This window comes from Cuculus canorus, chromosome 15, assembly GCF_017976375.1.
Source record: "Cuculus canorus isolate bCucCan1 chromosome 15, bCucCan1.pri, whole genome shotgun sequence".
Taxonomy (NCBI): domain Eukaryota; kingdom Metazoa; phylum Chordata; class Aves; order Cuculiformes; family Cuculidae; genus Cuculus; species Cuculus canorus.
The window spans coordinates 15,727,808-15,747,652 of record NC_071415.1 but is presented as its reverse complement, the minus strand read 5'-3'; the positions used below and the strand labels follow the sequence as shown (position 1 = coordinate 15,747,652).

At 40.8% G+C, this 19,845-nt stretch overlaps 2 protein-coding genes across 3 annotated transcripts in view; one reads left to right on the top strand and one right to left on the bottom strand.

The window, feature by feature from the left end:
• VPS35L (VPS35 endosomal protein sorting factor like) overlaps window positions 1-7,620 on the top strand; it is a 49,543-nt gene extending 41,923 nt beyond the window's left edge. Inside the window, exons 29-31 of one of the 2 annotated variants that reach the window (XM_054080355.1) lie at window positions 686-804; window positions 6,174-6,320; window positions 6,871-7,620. In XM_054080355.1, the coding sequence (XP_053936330.1) occupies window positions 686-804; window positions 6,174-6,320; window positions 6,871-6,972 (368 nt within the window). In that variant the 3' untranslated portion in view covers window positions 6,973-7,620. The remainder of the gene's footprint in view (window positions 1-685; window positions 805-6,173; window positions 6,321-6,870) is intronic. The other variant, XM_054080356.1, reaches the window with a different exon arrangement.
• Window positions 7,621-8,297: 677 nt separating this feature from the next.
• Window positions 8,298-19,820, bottom strand: KNOP1 (lysine rich nucleolar protein 1). Its single transcript, XM_054080360.1, has 5 exons — window positions 19,794-19,820; window positions 17,471-18,806; window positions 13,872-13,940; window positions 13,300-13,377; window positions 8,298-11,112 (listed from the first exon to the last, which is right to left on the bottom strand). The coding sequence occupies exons 2-5, from the start codon at window positions 18,803-18,805 to the stop codon at window positions 10,801-10,803; spliced, it is 1,794 nt and encodes a 597-aa protein (XP_053936335.1). The 5' UTR covers window position 18,806; window positions 19,794-19,820; the 3' UTR covers window positions 8,298-10,800.
• Window positions 19,821-19,845: the final 25 nt, after the last annotated feature.

The following is a 19,845-nucleotide window of genomic DNA, read 5'->3' as shown; positions in this document are numbered from 1 at the left end:
TTAAATATTAGAACTTTATATGTATGAAAGGTTTTCTTAAACCTACACTTAATCCTAAAAATTTCTTGTAACTAGCTTCTTAGTAACACGTTATTAATAAATGAGGCCAAAGCACATGTTTAAAATCACAGTTCTGTCAGCTTTAAAATATTCAAGAGCTTTTTCCCTCCAAAAAATCCTTCGAGGTCTTCAAAATTGAAAGTGCACTTCTTGAATTTCTTTCCAGGACCTTGGGATTTTAGGGTAAAAAAAAAAAATGCAGTTTCCTTTGAAAATGTTGTTTTCACTAAGTAAGGCAAATAGTTTGGCTCAGTCCTGCTGCCTTTGAAAATGATGACCATAAACTGTTGGGAGTAGGAATCAATCTCTCTTGAAAAAGTGAAAATTGACATCATATGCTTCTTTGCATTTAAATCTAGCAAATATTTTTGAACCCAGCTGTATCCAGGTGTACAGGACTGACTTTAAGATAGAAGATTATTTTCAGTGTTTTGTTCCTAAAATCAAGAGGACATAGTAGGCAACCAAGTGGTAGGCTCTTAAACAAAATTGTTCTGTTTGTGTTTCGTGGAGGAGGGTCATCTTATAACTTCCAGACCTGGTCTTCTGTAAATAGTTGGTGTTTTCAGTAGCAAACAAACGCAGAACTCTCTAGCCAGACCTAAGCTTGAATTCATCTCTGCAGTTGATTCCAATGATGCCCTGTATGGTGGAGACTCCAAGTTCCTGGCTGAAATTAATAAACTGTGTGAAACAGTGGTAGCACAGATCTTGGAACATCTGAAAACCCTTGGAAAAGAAGAGGTATGTTCTTACTCTCCTTAATTCAATACAAAACCGAAATTACTTTGGAATTGGATAAACGGGCCACCTTTTTGACCAGGCACTGGCTTTTTAGAAAGCTTCAGGAACCCTTATGATGAGAGGAAATTAGGTGATTGTACTTGTTTAAAAAGTAAGTCGATCATGTAGGCAGGCTTATGGTGGAAAGACTTAATGATGTGAAAAAGAGCACGTAGCAATTATGATACATTTTTAAGATGCAGACTAAAGTGCCCTGCTTAGCTGTATACTATTCCTAGAAATGACAAGCGATGGAAGCTACTCTGGTGTGCTCTGTGCTATTGATTTTGGTGCACCGCTACAGGATGTGATTCTGCTGCAGGACAGAATTATGATTGCAGAACAGCATAGCGAGGTTAGAGTTAGCTTTAAATTAACTAGTTTTTTTAAATTAACAGTCCTGATGTAGATTGGTTATGGAAATATCATGAGTGTGGAATAACATTTTTTCTTATGAGAGCCCTTCTGGCACCATGAGGCTGGTGTTGTAACCATTGGCCTATGCTAGAGAACTTGAGAGAGTGCCTCAGTCACACTTCTTTGATTACAATATAGTTATGCCTAAAATCTGCTCTGTGCCCATTCTTCCTGTTGTTTCCACCTGTCTGTCTGCTTTCTCTTTATGTAAATAAACTGTGTTTTCTTGCCAGTGACGTTAACAGTAGCCTGAGATGTACAGTTCTATAATGGGTGAAATGAGAATTCCCAGTGAGTCTATTACAGGGTAAAATACAGTGGAAACTGTCCTTAATTTGTAAAAGTTTTGGATCTCAGATGCTAGGATGAAGTCAGGAGAGAGTTACAGAGGGAGGCAAAAAGTGTTTTCACTTTACCGTGTTTTTAGTACAAGGTTATATTTGTTCAATATAAAATAAGGAAGATTCTAGGCAGCTTATTGGATTTCTTGATTGGAGTTCAGAGGCTCTGAAAGATCAAGTGTAGTTTAATGGATTGTATGTATAAGGCAGGTGACTAATGTTTTCAGTGTTGGAGAACTTACTGTTCTGCTAATGGACCTGTATCTGCGATTGAACTCCTCCATAGCTTCTTAATCACCCCTCACTGAACTGCTGCATATTGATAGAGTCTTGTGGCTTGTAGACTGAAACGGGAGGGCAGAGAACGATCAATTTGGTGGAATTTTCTAAAGAGCCTGTTTGCATCATAGCCTGTAGTGTTTGCCAAGACCAAATGTGTTAAGTGATAGAGTTGGAGGACACTGTGCTACGTTTAGCCTTTTCTCTGCTTTTGCTGTTCTGTTTATCCTTCCTTGAGCAACAGTAGAGATGCAAGCTGAATAAATCCTTTGCTGAAATGCTCTACATCATTGTACACATCACCACAGTGAATAGCAGTTCTTTTCCAGAACAGCAATAGCAGAAAACAACCATTCATGTATGGCTAAGAATGCCCAAATGGATATTGGAAGGAGATTTTTAACAGTGTTTTCAGGACTGTGTGTTGCATATTGAGGATTTTTTGCATCTGACTCTGTACGGAGTTATGTGGGTGGTGATGTTTGTGGGGGTTGAAATCTGTGTTTTCGGAAAGATTTTTTTTTTTTTCCTACTTTCAAGCTTAATGCTTTGAGTAATGAGATAACGTGTTATTTCACCAAAGCAGTTGTTGCACAGAAAACTGGATTTAAAGCTAAACAGCATGGATATAGGTCCTTGCCCTGCCTTTGCCTCTGTGATCTTGAATTTACTTCTCTGTCCATACTTATTTATAAAGGGAGGGAGCTTTTATTTTGCTTTGTTGAGCTTAAAAGTCTGAGAGATTTACATTACAATTGTTTTATAAGAATTAATAGTTTTCTGAGGATGCTGTTGTTGCTGTGGAAAGAAGTGATGAGAATTTTGTCAGAGACCTTCATTTGTGCTGAAGTAGAACTGATCATAAAATCACTATGGTGTTTAGATTGCTTCAGCACTGGTGACCTTTTATTATTCATCTGCTTGGGTGCTCATTTAAATGAGTAAGCCTCTGATGACAGTGGGTTTTTATTGGTTCATTTCCTTTAAAAGCTATAAAGGAAAATACATTTTTCTCACAATACAATGCTTTCACCAACATGGCAATTTGGAAGAGAACAATGCATCTTATGTTAACACAGCGTGAATGTTTTGCAATATTAGAGGATGCTTCATTTATGCTACAGTGTTTGATTGAAAATCTTTGTTTCTGGACAGTTCTGTGGAGTTTAAGCTGGTTTTGTTCGTGATAGCGTGTATCAGTGAATCTTCTCTGTCTTTATGTGAGTGGAAGACCAATCTTATGCTCCAGGTTTCTTAGGAATTTAAATACCTTGCCTCTTGCTACTCAGTGATGGGTATCATGGTGGAGTATGTTTTATATAGACAACCACTTTTGATCCAAAACATTAAGAGCATGTTATTATGTCCTTGGCAGTGCTATGTTAGAGTGGCAGTCTTCCCATCTACCATATGAGAGATACTGGACTTTTTATAGTAAGCATCAAAAATGGAGAAGTAGAAAGGAATGCCTGGGCCTGTTCTTGAGGCTTCTCCTTTCAACACAGCTGATTTTTATTTCTATGTAAACTTACAAAAACTTCAGTTGATTTCACATGTGTTTGAATACTGAACTACAAGCAAAGTTGGACAGAATTCTCCGTTTGTGGGTGTATTTTAAATTCAGAAGAGGTTGCTGAACCTGAAGGGTTTTCTGTCATTGGCCAAGGCTTTTTGAAGGTGGTTAAATATTTTGTTCCTCTTTGAGAGGAGAGAGGCAAGGGAATTACCCTGCTTCCAGAATACACTGCAGATGGTGGGGGTGCCTGTTTTGGCACGCTTGCAGTTTGCCTGCTGAGTGCTCAGCAGGAGGTTCGGTGCACTGTGGTGAGGAACTATGGCTGGTGAGTACCTATCAAGTCCACTTGTCTCCAAGTGGGAGAGTCCTACTCCCAGAATAATAATGTTATTGCACCATTGTTTCTGGCATGCTGGATGAATTTAAGGACTAGAAATAGCTTGATTTGGAACATAGCTTTTGCATGTTTGTAAGATATTTCGTAAATGGTGGAAACAAAAAAAAAATTAATTGGGATTCTTCTATTGGCCAACAGTAGAATTACTGAGTATGACTTTGGAAAGTATGGTCTAGTCCTCCAGGAACCATGAGTTCCACATGGAGCATGTCTTCATTGGATTAACTCTAGAGGGAGATAAAGCTAATATGAGCAGCACTGTGCCAAGAGCTTTAAAAACAGATGAAGGACTCTGAAATAAGAGGTGAACTACCATGGTGACAGTAGAGAGCTAGGAGTAAAATATTTTAGCCTGCCTTAACCAAGAAGTGTGTTACTGCCCCCTGAGCCAGCCGTCACTGAGACTCTTAGTACTCCAGATGGTGGTTCTGAACTGCTCTTTCAAGGATTGTATGCAAAAGAAAGCGCTTTCTCTTCTGACCATCTCAGAGATCAGAGGAGTGGTGAATTAGGTCATATGCATCCTCTTGTGTGGTATATGTTTCCTAGCTGCAGCTTAGTTCTTGGTGTTTTCATAGAAACATGATTTCCTTCTATTATAAATGAGCTTGTATGAGCTGCCGCTGGTGCTAGGTGCTTCAGTTATCCCACGGTAGGACAGTTGTGTGATGAGAGTTGTCCCATGCAGCTCGTCATCCTTTCCAGTGAACTAGCAGATGTTAAAAGGTTCCCGAAGGGCTTCACACGTGAGCTTTTAAGGAAAACCAAGGCTGCCTGTCATGGCTTTCTTTAGGAAAACCTAGATTTAGATCATGAAGATGTAACCATCAGAGCGGTGCTGGAACTAATTATGGGCTAGATAGTTGAGGTAATAGTAGCAAACCGATGCTATATCAGCATGGAGCCTTGGCCTAGACTGACGTATTTAGTACCCTAGAGGAGCTTTACAGCCCGTGCTGAGCCCTGCGCTGCCACAGACTGCCTGTTAGGAAGTATCAGAGCTGGTAAATTTAAAGCTGTATGTGGGTGCAGGTGGAGGCTGAACACACCTTCAGAGGAGCAATGTATCAGAATGCACAAATGCTTTTCTGAGAGGAGGCTCAAGGAGTCCTTCAGACACAGGTGTCTGGCAAAAGACAGGAATAAATATTTGAATTGCTTGTTGGAATTTTGTACAATACGTTACATGATCCGTTCTGTGAAAGATGGTATTTGTTTCTGTTACGCTATAGGAAATTTGGATGTTGTTTTGCACTTTGATGGAGGGGCAAGGACACAAGGGGGTCACATTCTGGGATGATCTAGTTTCTTATTTCTTAAACTGTCATCAGCGTTATTCCTAAGATTATGGAAGGTGTGCTGCCTAGAAGGCTGGCAGTTCTTTTTGGTGTGGGAATTGCTAGTCCCATGATGTATATGGTTGCCAAATAGCTGAGCTGTTGCTTTTTCTTGGCTGCCTGTGAAAACATCCTGTGAGTTGGAGTGCCACCCACAATTCAATCTCAGTTACGTCTGCAGGCTTGGCCGCATGCTGGCATAGATGTCTCCCTTGGGTTGGAGGCCGGTGCCACGTTACACGAACATTCCTATTCATCATGTGAAGCATTGTCTGACTCTTCCTGTTTTCAGACGTGGTGGGATTTACAACTTCATACCTGAGCCTGCCGCTCTCTTCACTTTGCATTGTGTAACTGATGACTAGATGCCAAAATCCTGACTGTTATACCTACCTCAATACAATGTGAGTTAGTGTGCATCTCATTCTTCCAGTTTTTTAATGTGTTTATAGATCCTTTTCGAAGTACCCCTTTCAAATTTGTCAAAATGCCATCCTCATTTTAAAGAATGGGTTTTGTATTTACATTGATACTGCCTTGCTAGTTAATATTCAGACTGGAGTACGGCTGCTTTTGCATTCTGCCCAATAATTTAACTGTCACACTTCTTGTGAGGAAACCTCCAAGCAATACCCAGGAACCTCTTTGAAGTTTGTATTCAGCAGAAGACACATAGGCATTAGATGATCAGTGGGAAAAAAAAAATATAGGTAATACAGGTTATTTTGTTAATCCAGGATACATGCTGGTGTGGCAGGAAGCCTTGTGAATCGTGTGGCAAAACATGGCCTACCTCTACATCTGTTTTTCCCTGAAGGATGCCAGTCCTGCAAGAGAAATACTACAGTAATATTTAAGCATTTACACATAACCACTTTTCTTTTTATTTACTACACCTGTATTCTTGTGTCTGTAATTATTGCTGTGTATTACAGAATGAGTGTCTGCACCTCTAAGAGTTCAGAGAACCCAGTGAGGTTCTGCTGGATATTTTGAGATGACTATATGGTAATATAGGAGTTTGTTGTTTTTTTTTATTATAGGCCCTAAAGCGACAGACCCAGTTGGCACTCTATTTCTTTAACACTATTTTAGCTCATGGGGATCTGCGAAACAACAAACTAAACCAGCTTTCAGTCCATCTCTGGAATACTGCTCAGAAACATGGCTATGCTGACACCAAGACTATGGTAAGAAAAAACAGATAATGCAGAGAAATTCAGTTCTTAAGATCTTTCTCATCTCCTTATTTGGGAAAAAGTAACATTTTCTTGACCTGAATAATAAACCTAATCACTTTGTAAGTTGCTGTCTTTAAAAAAAAAATAACAAAACCCCCTTATTTTTTAAATGCTTCTTGATGATAAACAGCTTCTTTTATTTGAAGTGGTATATATCTTCCTAATACCTTTCTAGCACTTTTAAATGTATTTCATGCATTAGGGAACCTGGAAATATTGGGTGCTGTAGCTTCTTTTCAGTACAGAACACTGTCTTTAAGAGATAGCGTAGGAACTGCACGGTGTGTGTAACCTTGGGAAGAGGGCGTTCTGGAGCCTTTATGACACATATACATAACTCTGCAGTAAGAAATGCAAGTGCTCATGTAGGCAGTGAAATTTAGGGAAAATCATGAGTGTGTCTATCAAGACCCCTTCACACAGATTAAATGGTAGCTGGTGAAATGAGAAAAGACAAAGAGACTAAAAATCTCAAAAATATCTTTCTTTTCACACCCAGGCGAGAACTCTAGAATACATCAAGAGGCGAAGCAAACAACCTGAAATGAGTCACTTCTCAGACTTGGCCCTTCGGCTTCTTCCTCTGCAGTCCAGGACCTGATGAATGCCTCTTTTCCAAGGAGTCAGCTGTACAAGAAAGCATGTAGCCAAGGCCAAAAATCACTGATCTAGATTTTGACTGGAGTTTAGTGTACTTTTTACTTACTGTGACAGATTTACTTGGACACAGGTAAAGGTAAAACTGTTCTGAGTGCAATAACTGAACCTAAATTTCTGTTTTCAGTTTTACCACTATATTCTTACTTTAAATGCTGTTTCAGATTCAGTAAAGGGTGTTTTGAATCTCTGTGGCTGCAAAAGCCTTTTGAAATTTAATCTGTTGTCATTTTAGCAACAAAGGAAAAAGATAATCTGCACGGATCAATTCACAGCCTCCAAACTTCATCCCGCTAGCAAAATACTCTTTCTCCTGTGTAGAAAGAAGTATTTCGATATACTAATTCTACTAAGTCATCTTTCTGCTTTAGGGTGCCACCAACATTTGTTTGGTCAGTTCCAGTAAAAGAGAAAAATGGCCGCGGTGTTACCATTCTAATTTCTACAATACATTTTCACAGACAGGTTTATGCTTTCATTTTAGTCCACTGGTGTTTTGTAAAATGGAAGGAATCTTTAAGTGCTGTCTGGAAAATGGAAATGTATGCAAAGTACTCTATGTTTGCAAAGTACACTATCACTGAATAAAACAATTTACAGCTCTTCTGTTTGTTCTGGGGGAATTTCTTTGTGTATACAAATTTATCACCTTACCCTGGTGGAATTTAGTTATGTGTACTGCTATTACACCTAATAAAATTTTACTTTTGCCACTTCTGTCACATGGGAAGGCACCATGTTCAGACGTTGCATCTCTTGATGTGTTTCCTTGTGGGTAAGTATTTTAATGAGCTAAATCCTTATAAGGATATTAAATAGATTTTTGCCAAAAATGTTTTATTTTGTCAAGCCTAGAGAAGTACTCAGTTTTGCTAGAGCCATACATTTAAGGACTTGGCAAGCTGATAATAAATACCACCCAAATTATTAAACCATTCTTGTTGCATACTTTTCATCTCCTCAGTGGTTATTGAAACAGAGTATGTAGCAAATACTTATTTTGTGTTAATGGTGTAAAGAACTGAACCTTAGGACCCTTTGATCCTGGTACAGACTGTGTATGTAAGCTGAGTGAAATTGCAGGAATACTAGATAATTATGAAGTGATATCAACTTGATACAAGACCTTTCCAACGTTTAGTACAGAGCTATTTTAATTATACTGACATTCCTTAAATAATTCCACATAAAGCACACATAGATAATATGATAGAACTGCATATGTGATCATGTCCCACTTTCATTTAGCTTTCCTTCGTGCGGCAGCTGCACAAAACAACTCTCAACAGCACGTAGATGATTCTTCCTGTTGGGCTTGGAAACATAAACCACGAACTGGGTAAGTGGGATTAAGCTCTGTGCTCTCTAAACCGCCAAGTGGGTCACACTGAGCAGCTGTGGTATGGCAGAAATTGTCCTCTGGGGGCAAAAGGACTGCTCGAAACCCAGCGTGGAGTTGTTCCAGATCCTGTAAAATGGAAGCTCTTAGAGCAGGCTTACAAATATCCCAAACGTTCCTCTTCCCCATGCAGGCACCAATTTTTGCCTGTTATCTTTTGAGCAAACTGTAAGTTTGATTTCTTTATTGATACAAAACGGCCATGAGAAATGCTTTCAGATGTTTTACTGCTGTTTTTATTAGTGCAAAAATGCTCAGCGACAGGCAGAAAACTCTGGTTAGTTATCAGGAGCAAACTCTATAATAAACTTCTAGCTTAGAAGCTAGCATAACCACTCTAATAAAATGCTTTTGGCTTACTTCTATGTTAAAGCAAAGTTAGTTTTAGTTAAAGCACTGTACTTCTAGCCCTCCTCTTTCTCTCTGTTTAGCAACCATGCAGGCAGGACCAAGTCTGACTACTTGAAAAGAGCCGGCAGTTTTTCCCCAGGTATGTATCTTGTTTTTCAAACTACTACATTTTCATGTGCACAGTATTATCAAGAGCAAAGTGCCAGGCCATCCACAAAGCTATAGCAGAGCGACACACTGGTATACGTGGTGCAATTGTAGATAGGAAAGAGTCCTTATCCAAAGGCAAGGATAGGACCAATCTCACCCTCAGCATCTTCATCAGTGGCACTGCACGACCTGTCACTACCCATCCAAGACTGGCTCTGCAGCAGAAAGCTGTACGTGCTGTCCCTCTCCTCCTAAATGAAATCACTAGTTGAATTTTTCTACCTGTTAATTTATTTTAACCTGGGGGTTTTTTGCCAGGCAAGTAGCTGTGGGCCCGATTTCAGCATTTGTCTTAAACCAGAAAAGAAAACAGAACCTCCACTACCTGACATTAAGTAAATCAAGTGCTGAAATTTAGAAGGGCCAGCTGAAGGCAGTCACTGAGCTTTGGGAGCACTGGTGCAACAGGCTCACCCTGAGGTAGTGGTGGTTTTAAATGACACTTTAAAGGAAATGGTTTCCTCAAAGACAAGTTCAGACCCTGCAGGAAGTGGCTTAGCATCTCCATTTTCCCAGGTATGGGAATGGATTAATGGCAACAGCTTAAGCTGGAGCCTCTGCATAATTTTCTCTTCCACCTCAAAATCTACTGGAACTACTGATTTGTTAAGTGCATTTTCTGCTGGAGGCAGCTGCTTTCAGGTTGAGTGTCCACTGGAAAAGGCTGCTGTCTGTCAAGGAGGTTGCCTTAAAAGAGCAAGACATTTAGGAGACCAGTTGGCATGATCTTATCAAAAAGGCAAGGTGATTTAGCAGAAAACACTAAGTTGGGTAAGCAGTGATAGTAACCTCATCCTGAGGCTGGGCTTCCCCTGCAGGTCAGCCACTATTTCATCGCAGCAGGCACGGACGCCAGCGATGGTCACCTTGTTCTACTCAAGAACCAGAGTTACACTGACACTTGTCAACAGTCTCCCATAACACGTGACTTGGGCGGTCATAAAATACATGACAGATTTACTCTCTTTTTGTAACTTCAAGCAAGACATGGGTAGACTGGTTTGGACCCGTCACTTCTGAACGTGGCATACAGAAATGCAGTCTCTTATTTTGTACTCAAAAAAACCCAGTGTAAGTGCGGGCTGTCTGAAAATCCAGAGGTTAGAAATTTCATTCATACTGATGTGTAATGAACCCAATAAGCACCTTCCTAAAATAAGCACCTTGCTTTCTGTAATTTGGGAAGTCTGGATCCCCATATATTTGGTGTTGCTATCTAGAAAGCATTTACCTTCATTTACAGATAACAGCTGCTGCTTGAAAATCCAATGGCCAGAGCATAGTTAAAATACAGAGGATGTTCAACGCTATTCATTATTATAATGAAATACTTATATTGAAAAACTGCTTGCTGAGTTAAGTCTACCCTCATCAAATTTGTAGGCACACCAGTAGTGTTTCTTCAAAGTAAAGCATCATTTTGTACCACTCACTGAGTGTAAAAATATGAAGATTTTACAGAACATTAAAAATCTTTTTGAATCACTAAGATGTAGCTAAAAAAAGGTATGAAATCAGCCTTTTAAAAAAAATTACTAAGTTTCAGCTTGTTGCAGGCATTGCCCATCTACCTTCAATCTGTGAAGCAGGCTGTCTGTTGCCTTGTAGAAAAGATTTTAAAAGTTTCAAAAACTTAACTGTTTAAACGCTGGAGTGAGGACCCAGCTCCACATAATCTGCTGTATGCCAAAACTTGTACTAAAAGCGCCTCATAAATTAAATTTCTTAAACACTTGATATTTCAAGTTAAAAAAAGATGTGGACCGTGAAATTTGCATGCTGAATTTTCATTCCATTTATTACTTCAGAGTTTTAATCTTCAAATTTTATAGATTTAGATGTATATTTGTCTATGTATACTTTTTTGTTGGCAGCAGGTTGAAATCCAAGACCAATTCCTCTATGTTGCTTCAAGTCCATTGCTTTATCGAATTCCATCTTCAGAGCCTGCTGTAACTTCTCCTCCCCTTCCCTGTTCAGAGCCATGTTTGGTTTGTTTGTAGTTGCTGAGAGATTCTGGGTAGGAACAGAGCCCTTTTTAAAGCCACCCATCAGTCGAAAAAACTTTGTTTCTTCCTCAGAACTTTGAAATGTAGCTGTACTCCACTGGCCGAACTTTGTATCCTGTGAAGCAAACCAAAATTAACACTAAAATTAAATAATACCAAGACCAAGGAAGCCACTTTTTGTCAGGGCTGACGAAGCTGGGAAGCAGTCATTCCATCGTCAGTACTGCTCAAGGGATGTGATAAAAAAATGACAGCCCTGCATGAGTGCATCTTCATTAGCATTTCTGTTCATTTAACCTGGAGACAGAGTTCAATGCAGTTTCAGAACCTCCTTTCCTTCTGTCTTTAATAATCTAGTCTTTTCTGCTCTCTAGATAACACTTGACAATCTCAAAGAGTCATTTCAAAGCCCGGTCATTTCTTATTCTAAGACAATTGTCAGACTTAATCCTCTTCCTCTTTCATTCTGTCACTTCATCTGGCTATACTTTTAAATAATATTTGCATTCTCATCCCACTAATTACCACTAATATTGCAAGGGTGCAAAAACTGAGGGCATGCTCTTATCCACCAGGACTAAATATGTGCTCTTAAAGCATCCCCTCCCTCCCTGTCTGCCACTCCTTCACTCTGCCTTTCACTGTATTCTTTGAACTAGTTCACTCCTTCAGGATTTTTGGTTTTGGCTCCTTTCTGAGCCAATGTAAGTAATGGTTGAGCAAAATCAGAATTCAGCCATCTATGGATAACCCAAGACACATAGTAGGATTTACAAAGTTTATGAACTTCTGGCCTACCTGAGAACAGGTTTCATTAGAGCTACAGCTAGGAGCTATGTAGTCCTTTATAACTATTTTTGGCAGGACTGCTTCTGTCAATTCTTTCTTTAAATGGGGTGATATTAAATGAACGGGTTTTTTTTGTTCATTCATTAAATAGACCGAGCTGTCTACGTCAAAGGACGTTTATGTAAGCCTGAAATCCATCCAACGGAACAGTTGTAGCTTGCATGAAACAGTTATTCTCCACCAGATAGACAACATGGCACACAGCGTGGTACCCAATATTGCAGGCAAGCTGTAGCAGGGTCTTTTAAGTAAAATAAAATGCAAGACTGGAGTATTGTTCACTATCATAGACCAGAATACTTGCTATTAAAAGAAAGCTATCCATAATACTTTAGTATTTTTGCCTTGCTCAAAGACAAGTTGCTGTGTAAGCCCAAGTCTGTGACATGGACACATGCGCACATACCTACACGTCCTCCCTTTGGAATGGGAGACATCTGCACAGATGCAAAAATAATTACAGCTTGTCAAACCCTGTAGTTTTTTTGAAGTGAGTTGCTGGCAGGCACTACAGACAGCTTTTGCTGCAGCATTTCCAACTCAGGCATTGTGAAGCTGATGAATTAGTTTCCATAGCTTTTACTCTGCATGCAACTGACAGAGACAGATCAGCACCAAAGAACCGAGGTCCCCTGCCAAAGACGTCCTTTTTCTCAATGACTTCAGAGACTATTAGACAGTTACAGTTCCAGAGCTACCACAGTCTGCCTCCCACTACATAAAAAACCTACAGGAGTTGTTTCTGGCATTTTTTTGAGCTACTTTCCAACTTTCTAGGCATACCGGCAGTCTTGGTAACAACTACAAATCCTGAATTACTAGCAAAGCTTTCTCCTCCTGCATCTTCTTATCCCTACTAAACAATAGTGCGCCAGTTTCCACTACTGTACTGTACTGTCAGGAGGCAGGTGAGTAGGATGCAAAAACAAAGAAGGCAGATTCATCTGTCAGAGAGGTGGAGGAAAGATGCAGAAGTTAGAAGAGGACTGACTGTAAATACCACAGATTTAGTAGTCATGCCCGTTACCTTTCGATGCGCACCCATTTCTGAATGTCTGCAAAATCCCCTAGATTACAATACAGGTACAACTCACTGCTATAACCATAGCCTAAAATTATTGATATTCATGTTGTACAGTAAGCAGAAAATGCTTCCGCAGCAATTCCATGGCTCATTCTCCAGTGGAACTGGAGAAAATGTTGCTTCTGAGGATCGACGGTGGGAATTAGAGCCCTGAACAATGCCAACCGCTATTGGAGTTCACCGCTCAGCTCCTGGACTCCGTTGGGATTGCATTAACTTCTTCTGTAGCATGACCTGAAGGTGACAGTCAGAAGGCAGACTCGTGCCAAACCACGTACCTGAGCTACATACAGAGTACAGTGCTTTTTTTCAGGAACTTGCTCTGGGACACAGCATTTACATCGGATCACAGTGTAAATTCATACATACCCGTTCTACTTTGGGACTGAAAACCTTAGTTTTGCCAGATTCTCTATCGATTTCTTCTTGCAGAGCCTGCCGCCTCACCTAGCACACAGAAAAAACAGCACAAGATATTATCTTCTATGTGTTAAATTCCAGTTAATTTGATTAAAAAGTTTAATTAAAAAATGAAAAGATAAGGGAGGAATAAACTAATTATTTATCTTCAGAATTTTGCAAGGATAATTAACAAGTTGCAGGTGATTCTTTTACATAGTCAACAGGAGAACTGTGACTTTTCTAGTGGTATTTTAAATGAACATTTTGCTGTATCAGATATGTTTAACAACAGCTACGCTGAAACTGCCAACATTGACAGGTGGGCAAAGAAACCTGTATTTAACCTAATGAGCTTCTGACATTGACCGAAGTTGTGCATTTTGAACTTAACCCATGGAAAGCAAAGAACATTTTAAACAGAGCTCTGTCTAGTGATATCTTGGCATAGACGAGCAACAGAGCAGGGTTTTTTTTTGTTACAAATTCTATGCATACTTTTAATACCGACTTGCTTTACGCCGTACAGAAATAAGACATACCTTGTCTATGTTAACTTCATCACAGTTTCCTTTTTTTTCCTGGACAATAGTTACATCCTCTACATCTTTCTGTAAAACAGGAAAAAGCTACTAGGAGTATTTTTATCCATTCTGGTTAATTAGAATTTACATAGCTCTGGCATGAAAGTAGCAAACTCATCAAGCAGTACAGTAGTACTATTCTGGGGCAAGAAGAAACAGTCAGATCTAAGCGGGAAACGCCAATTAATCCAGCATATTTCTATGGAGAGACTTCTCCCCAAGGAAGAGATCCTTTTCTCAAGAGGATAAGAGATTTTTTTTAAATTCACCCATTGAAGTGGACCTGACGACACCGCTGGCACATACAGTAACATTTGCAGACAGGGTAATTTCAAATTACTCGTCTCATAGAAGTTTAAATTTATACTTGAGTTAAGGGACAGAAAGAGTGAAAGTTAAAAAAATTAAAACGGTGGTGGTAAGAGAATGGCCCCTCTGAAGGCACAGGACAAGCTGGAGGCATCTAGGAAAAAAAAAGAAAAGAAAGAAGCAATTCAGAGGCAGCGGCATTTGCACTGTGCTCTGTCTTGTACAAATGCAGAGTAGATGATGGTCCTCAAGGAGATTCCAGTCTGGAAAGAGCACAGGGAGAGGTGTGACACAGACATAAAGTGTCTCCTACAATGGCGTGTTAGTCCCACAGCTAAGAGCCAGGAACAGGGAGCTGATATGAGGAGACGGAGCAGCTGCAGCAGGAATGGCCTGGGGAGAAGGTAAATCAGTGCCAGAGTCCACAAGCAGCCAGACACTAATAACTCTTCCACAGGAAAAGTGCAGCCCTTCAGTAGCTTTTGTTCCCATTGATCAGCCTTTCTTTTCCGAATGTGTAATAAGGATATGATTTTTGGGCATCGAGTGTAATAGGATAAGTCATAAGTCCAGGAGAGTTGTAAATTAGAGCCATAAGCTTTAGACCAGCCTGGAAAAGGTGGCCAAAGGGAAGATCTATTGATACAGCTAACACAATAACCCAAGCATGAAATAGCCACGGAACACTAAGACAAGGAAAAGATTTGTAACATACTTCTGTCAGCAGAAGCTGCTGTTACTTTTTTGAGGGTTTACAGTTCTATTTAAAGCTGTGAATTATTTACCTTGTTTTCCAAAGGTACCTTTTATACATTGATTTCACTTACACACAAGCACCAGCACCATTAAAAATGAGAGAACGCTGTCTGCACTAAGGAGAGCTCCTCGTCTTGGATAAAAAGCAAAAAAAACAAAACAAAAAACCCCAACCAACTCAATTTACTTATAGATGGCCTGGTACTGTCTTTTCAGATCTCTTGGAACAAGCAGGAAAACTGTCGTGACGGGATGCTGCAAACAGCTGCAATGTATTTTTTTTTTTCAGCTGGAAGGTCAAGCGGCAGACAAGGAAGGAGGAAGGGTGCACCCATCCCTGCTCACTCCCAGCATGTCGCTGACCTGCGGAAGACTACTGCAGTAGTGGCAATAATTACACCCTCTGGAGGTGTGCCAATCTTCCTCCAGCTTCGTGGAAGGGAAGCACATTCACAGAGTGAGATTATACTGTCTGTAGGCAAACCAAGTCCTCCTTCCTCCTCACTCTGCCCAAGCTGACTGTAATGGCATCCAGTGGGAAAAATAGCTGTCGTGGGTATCACTCCACATTGTCATTTAAACTTCCTCTTCTGCTGGCTGCACAAACCCAACAGATGATTTTCAAGGCATGCAGTAGTGACACACTGTAGACTAGGAAATGGTTCAGGACTACGGAAAAGTTTAATGCAAGATGACATTATCAGCCACTGATTACAAAAGCATCTTTTGGCCTGGCAGGAGCGAAGTTCTTCTAGAACTGATTTACCCAGACTTGTCAATCTTCAGAATTTCTCTGAAGTTGTTTTATGGTTAAAGGACAGACCTGAGTATGGACGGAGAAACAAAACATGCATCCCCCTACACCCTTCTCCGAGTTGTTGCAAGGTATTTGCTATGTTTTCCACTGTAATTGGTCAGCACCATCACGCATGTTTACTTGCCATTGTTTAGCTTATCTTGCCTCCACAGCACGTGAGCTGCTGCAAGCGTCCAAATCATGTCCAACAGTCTCAAAAAGGCAACGCCAATTTAATTAGAAAATATATCCCATTAATAAAACCCCCTTGTCCTTTCAAAGGTCAAAAGGAGAAACCTAAGTAAAAAGCCCCAAGCATCTGCTCACTTACTGAGCAGTAAACATCACAAAGCTTTGCGGGAAAAGCCTCTGGGTCTCCATGAAGGCTGAAGAATCTGCTTACATAAACATCTATTTCATTATTAGCAACAGAGCCCTGAAAACTGCCAGGTTTCCAGACTGCATCTATGAGAGTATAACAAAGCAATGCACACCACGAAGGGTGCGTGCGAGCAGCTAGCACTGTGACCTGCTCTGTCCCTACTTCACAAACCTTCAATGATGCTTTATTATCTAACACCTGCCTTTTAAACAACTGAAGCATCCAAAGTTCTGGATAAAAAACAACTACAGTGCAGATTCCCATTACCTATGAAAATAAAACCAAGCTCCTATTAACTTGCAAAGAGTCATTCTCAAAGTTGTTTAAGCACCTAGAAATACAGCTAGATACCAACTGGATTTCTGAGAATTTTGCAGCTTAATTCCCAATAACAACAGAGGTCAGGCACATTACCACCTTAGGCACTTAAATAGCTTTAAAATATAACACTAATTAGATAAAAAAAAAGGAAGCTGGGAAAAAAAAAGTTAAAAGCGATAAAACTAGATCTTAATAGTTTTAAGTTTTGGAAAACAAAAATCAAAGAAGAAATCTCTGTATTTCACATCTTTCATCAGTTCCTCTCCATGCTGGTTTCACCTCAGACAGTCCTACTCCAAGACTCTGGGATGGGATTTCCTGCAACAGTCAGTCTGGCTACAGTTCCCATTACCTTCAGGTACAATTTACACAGCTCTTGTACCTGTTTTCTTGCACAGATTCATTTAATTAAAAAAATGTGTTTAGGTTGATCTCTTAGTATTTTTCTATCAGACCTGATAGATCGGTGCTCGAGGCCTAGTCTACACACAGGATTGTCTCTAGTTTTGCTCAAGTTAGACAACAGGTTTTGGCTAAATTTCCCCCTGGTTTCTAACACTACTCAATTCCAGCAGCAAAAGCTTGAGAGGCAGTCCAACAAACACCATTAGATGCACTCATACTGCCCATATTACCAATCTGCTCAGGTTAAATGCCACGGTATTAAAATTCTATTTTATAGGAGCATTGCCATATTGCAATCTAAGAGCAAATTTTTGTGCCAATACCTGCTGTGAGTTGTAATATGCGATATACACAATTTACATTTTTGCAATTGAAACACCAGATGACTGCAGCAGTCGGCATTAAAAAATACTTTCTTGCTTCCACAACTATTATGGGCTGAAATAACAGATTAGGGTGCTCTTGTCCTAAATGTAACCTCAGGGTCTGAAAAGGCAGAACAGCCTGCAAGATAGGGAACTGTCTACCTGAAAAGCTTTCCATTCCTTAGCAGGAGGGAGCAAAGATACCTTCTTCTTTACAACTTACCAGTGTCTCATTCCCTGTGTCTTCTCTTTTGATCTTTTTCCTTTTCAAATTTGCTTTTGAACCTGGTTCTTCAGCAGAGTCCTGTGATTCTTCTTTTTTTCGTTTTTTGCTTTTTTTGTCACAGAGTATATGACTTTGACTGCATAAAACTCCAGCATCCCCCATGACACATTCAGCTTGCTGCGTTTCACTCTCTTTATCCTTTTTATTGCTTAAAGAAATCTTTGAATGTGTTGTTTCCTCTTTCTGAGTTTTTGTTTTCTTCTTGATTACTTCATTATTGTCCTTTATATTCTTCCTGCATTTTTTTCCAGAAAGCTCTTTTTCCTCAGACTCATCTTCTTGCTGTGCAGGGAGATGCTTATCAGGAACTCTGTCACTGTAGCCTTGATCATCTTCACATGTTAAGGAAGAAATATCTTTGCTTCTCTTCTTCCTCCTCTTGGTCTCGCTGATACTTCCTGACTCAGCAGTGTCTTCCTCTTCTCTATTTGTGAATGTAGTTTCCTGGGAATTCTTTTTTTGCCTTTTTCTGAAGTCTATTAATGTAGTGAGGCTATCAGGAACGGCACAGATATTGTCCTGATTTTCTGGTAAAAAGGAGTCGGACTTATTTTTCTTTTTCTTCTTCTTTCTTCTCACATAACTCTCCCTATCATTCTGGGTAATATCTGTTCTGTGGGTTTCATCGGTAAAAGGATTTTCTTGCGAGATGTATTTGTCTGGTTTCTTACAAACTTTTTCAGACTGTTTATGTTCACTGTCCTGGATGTCCTCTAATGAAAAAGAAAAAAGTCCTTTCTTCTTTTTTTTCTTAGCTACTTCATCATCCAATTCCAAATTCAAAGCAGTATTCTTTCTGCTTTTTTTAAAAGCAAATTCATTTTCCTTAGTACCATCTGCATGATGATCTGAAAGCTTGATGTCACTACTCTGATTATTCTCTAGTGTTAAGGGGGAATGACATCGGGCTTTTCTCTTCTTCTTTCTGAGAATTTGTTGCACTGATTCTTCTCGAGGGTCTGCATCCAGATGGCCACCTATATTCACAAAGCTTTCTGAATGTGCCTCTTTCCAAGATTCAGAGTCTTTTTTTTTCCTCTTGTTTTTCTTCTTCTTCTTCTTCAGTTCTAATTGGTCTAAACATTCATCTTTTAAATTCTCCTTTTTCCTCACCTCTGGTTTTGTCTTAAGATGGTCATCGTCCTCAATATTAATGACAGTTTGAACATCTTTCTCAACTTTAATAACAGTCTGGCTGCTACTGCTTTTCACCTTTTTCTTCTTCTCTATAGGTTCCTCATGAACTTCTTTTCTCTTTTTCTTTATTATCATTCTAAAAAGAGAAATGAAGATGTTAGTGCACTGCTTCAACAAGATGGTGTCTTCTCTGACACCGTTCCACATCGCTCATTGTCCCAGGCACTTTTTCCAATTCCATAATCTGCTTTCCGTGAGGGAGTGAACCGGAACCATATGCCGCACTGAAAACTTGAGACCTCGCCTCAAATACTGCGTCCATCAGAGGAAGGACATGGATCTGTTAGAGTGAGTCCAGAAGAGGGTTGGAGCACCTCCCATAGCAGGACAAGCTGAGGCAGCTGGGGCTTAGCCTAGAAAAGACAGGGCTCTGGAGAGACTTTATAGCAGCCTTCCAGTACTTAAAGGGCACCTAAAGGAAAGCTGGGGAGGGGCTCTTTGTCAGGGAGTGCAGTGATAGGATGAGGGGTAATGGTTTTGAACTGAAAGAGGGGACATTTACATCAGATATTAGGAATATTTAGATTAGAATGTTACTGTGAGGGCGGTGAGGCCCTGGCCCAGGCTGCCCAGGGAAGCTGTGGCTGCCCCATCCCTGGAGGGGTTCCAGGCCAGGTTGGATGGGCCTTGGAGCCCCTGATCCAGTGGGAGGTGTCCCTGCCCATGGCAGGGGGTGGAGCTGGATGGGCTCTAAGGTCCCTTCCAACCCAAACCGTTCTATGACTCTAAGATAGAGGCACCCCCCTCCCTCCACGCTCCTTTCAGGCAGCTGTAGGCAGCCGTGAGGCCTCCCCTCAGCCTCCTCCAGACTGAACAGTCCGCGGTGTCTCGCGCCCTCCCCACCCCCCTTGTTCTCCAGCTGCGGACGCGCCCTCCACGTCCTTCTCGTAGCGAGGGGCCCAAACCCGGGCCCAGACCCGGCGGCGCGGCCCGCCCGGCGCCGGGACCGCAGAATCACGGAATGGTTTGAGTCGGAAGGGACCTTAAAGCCCACCCAGTGCCCCCCCCCTTCCCCCGCCCGGCCTCGCGCATCCTGGGGCCGGGGCACCCCCCGCGCTCTCACCTGCCCACGTGCGGCGCGCGCCTCGCCCCGCCCGCCGCGACCCGGAAGGGAA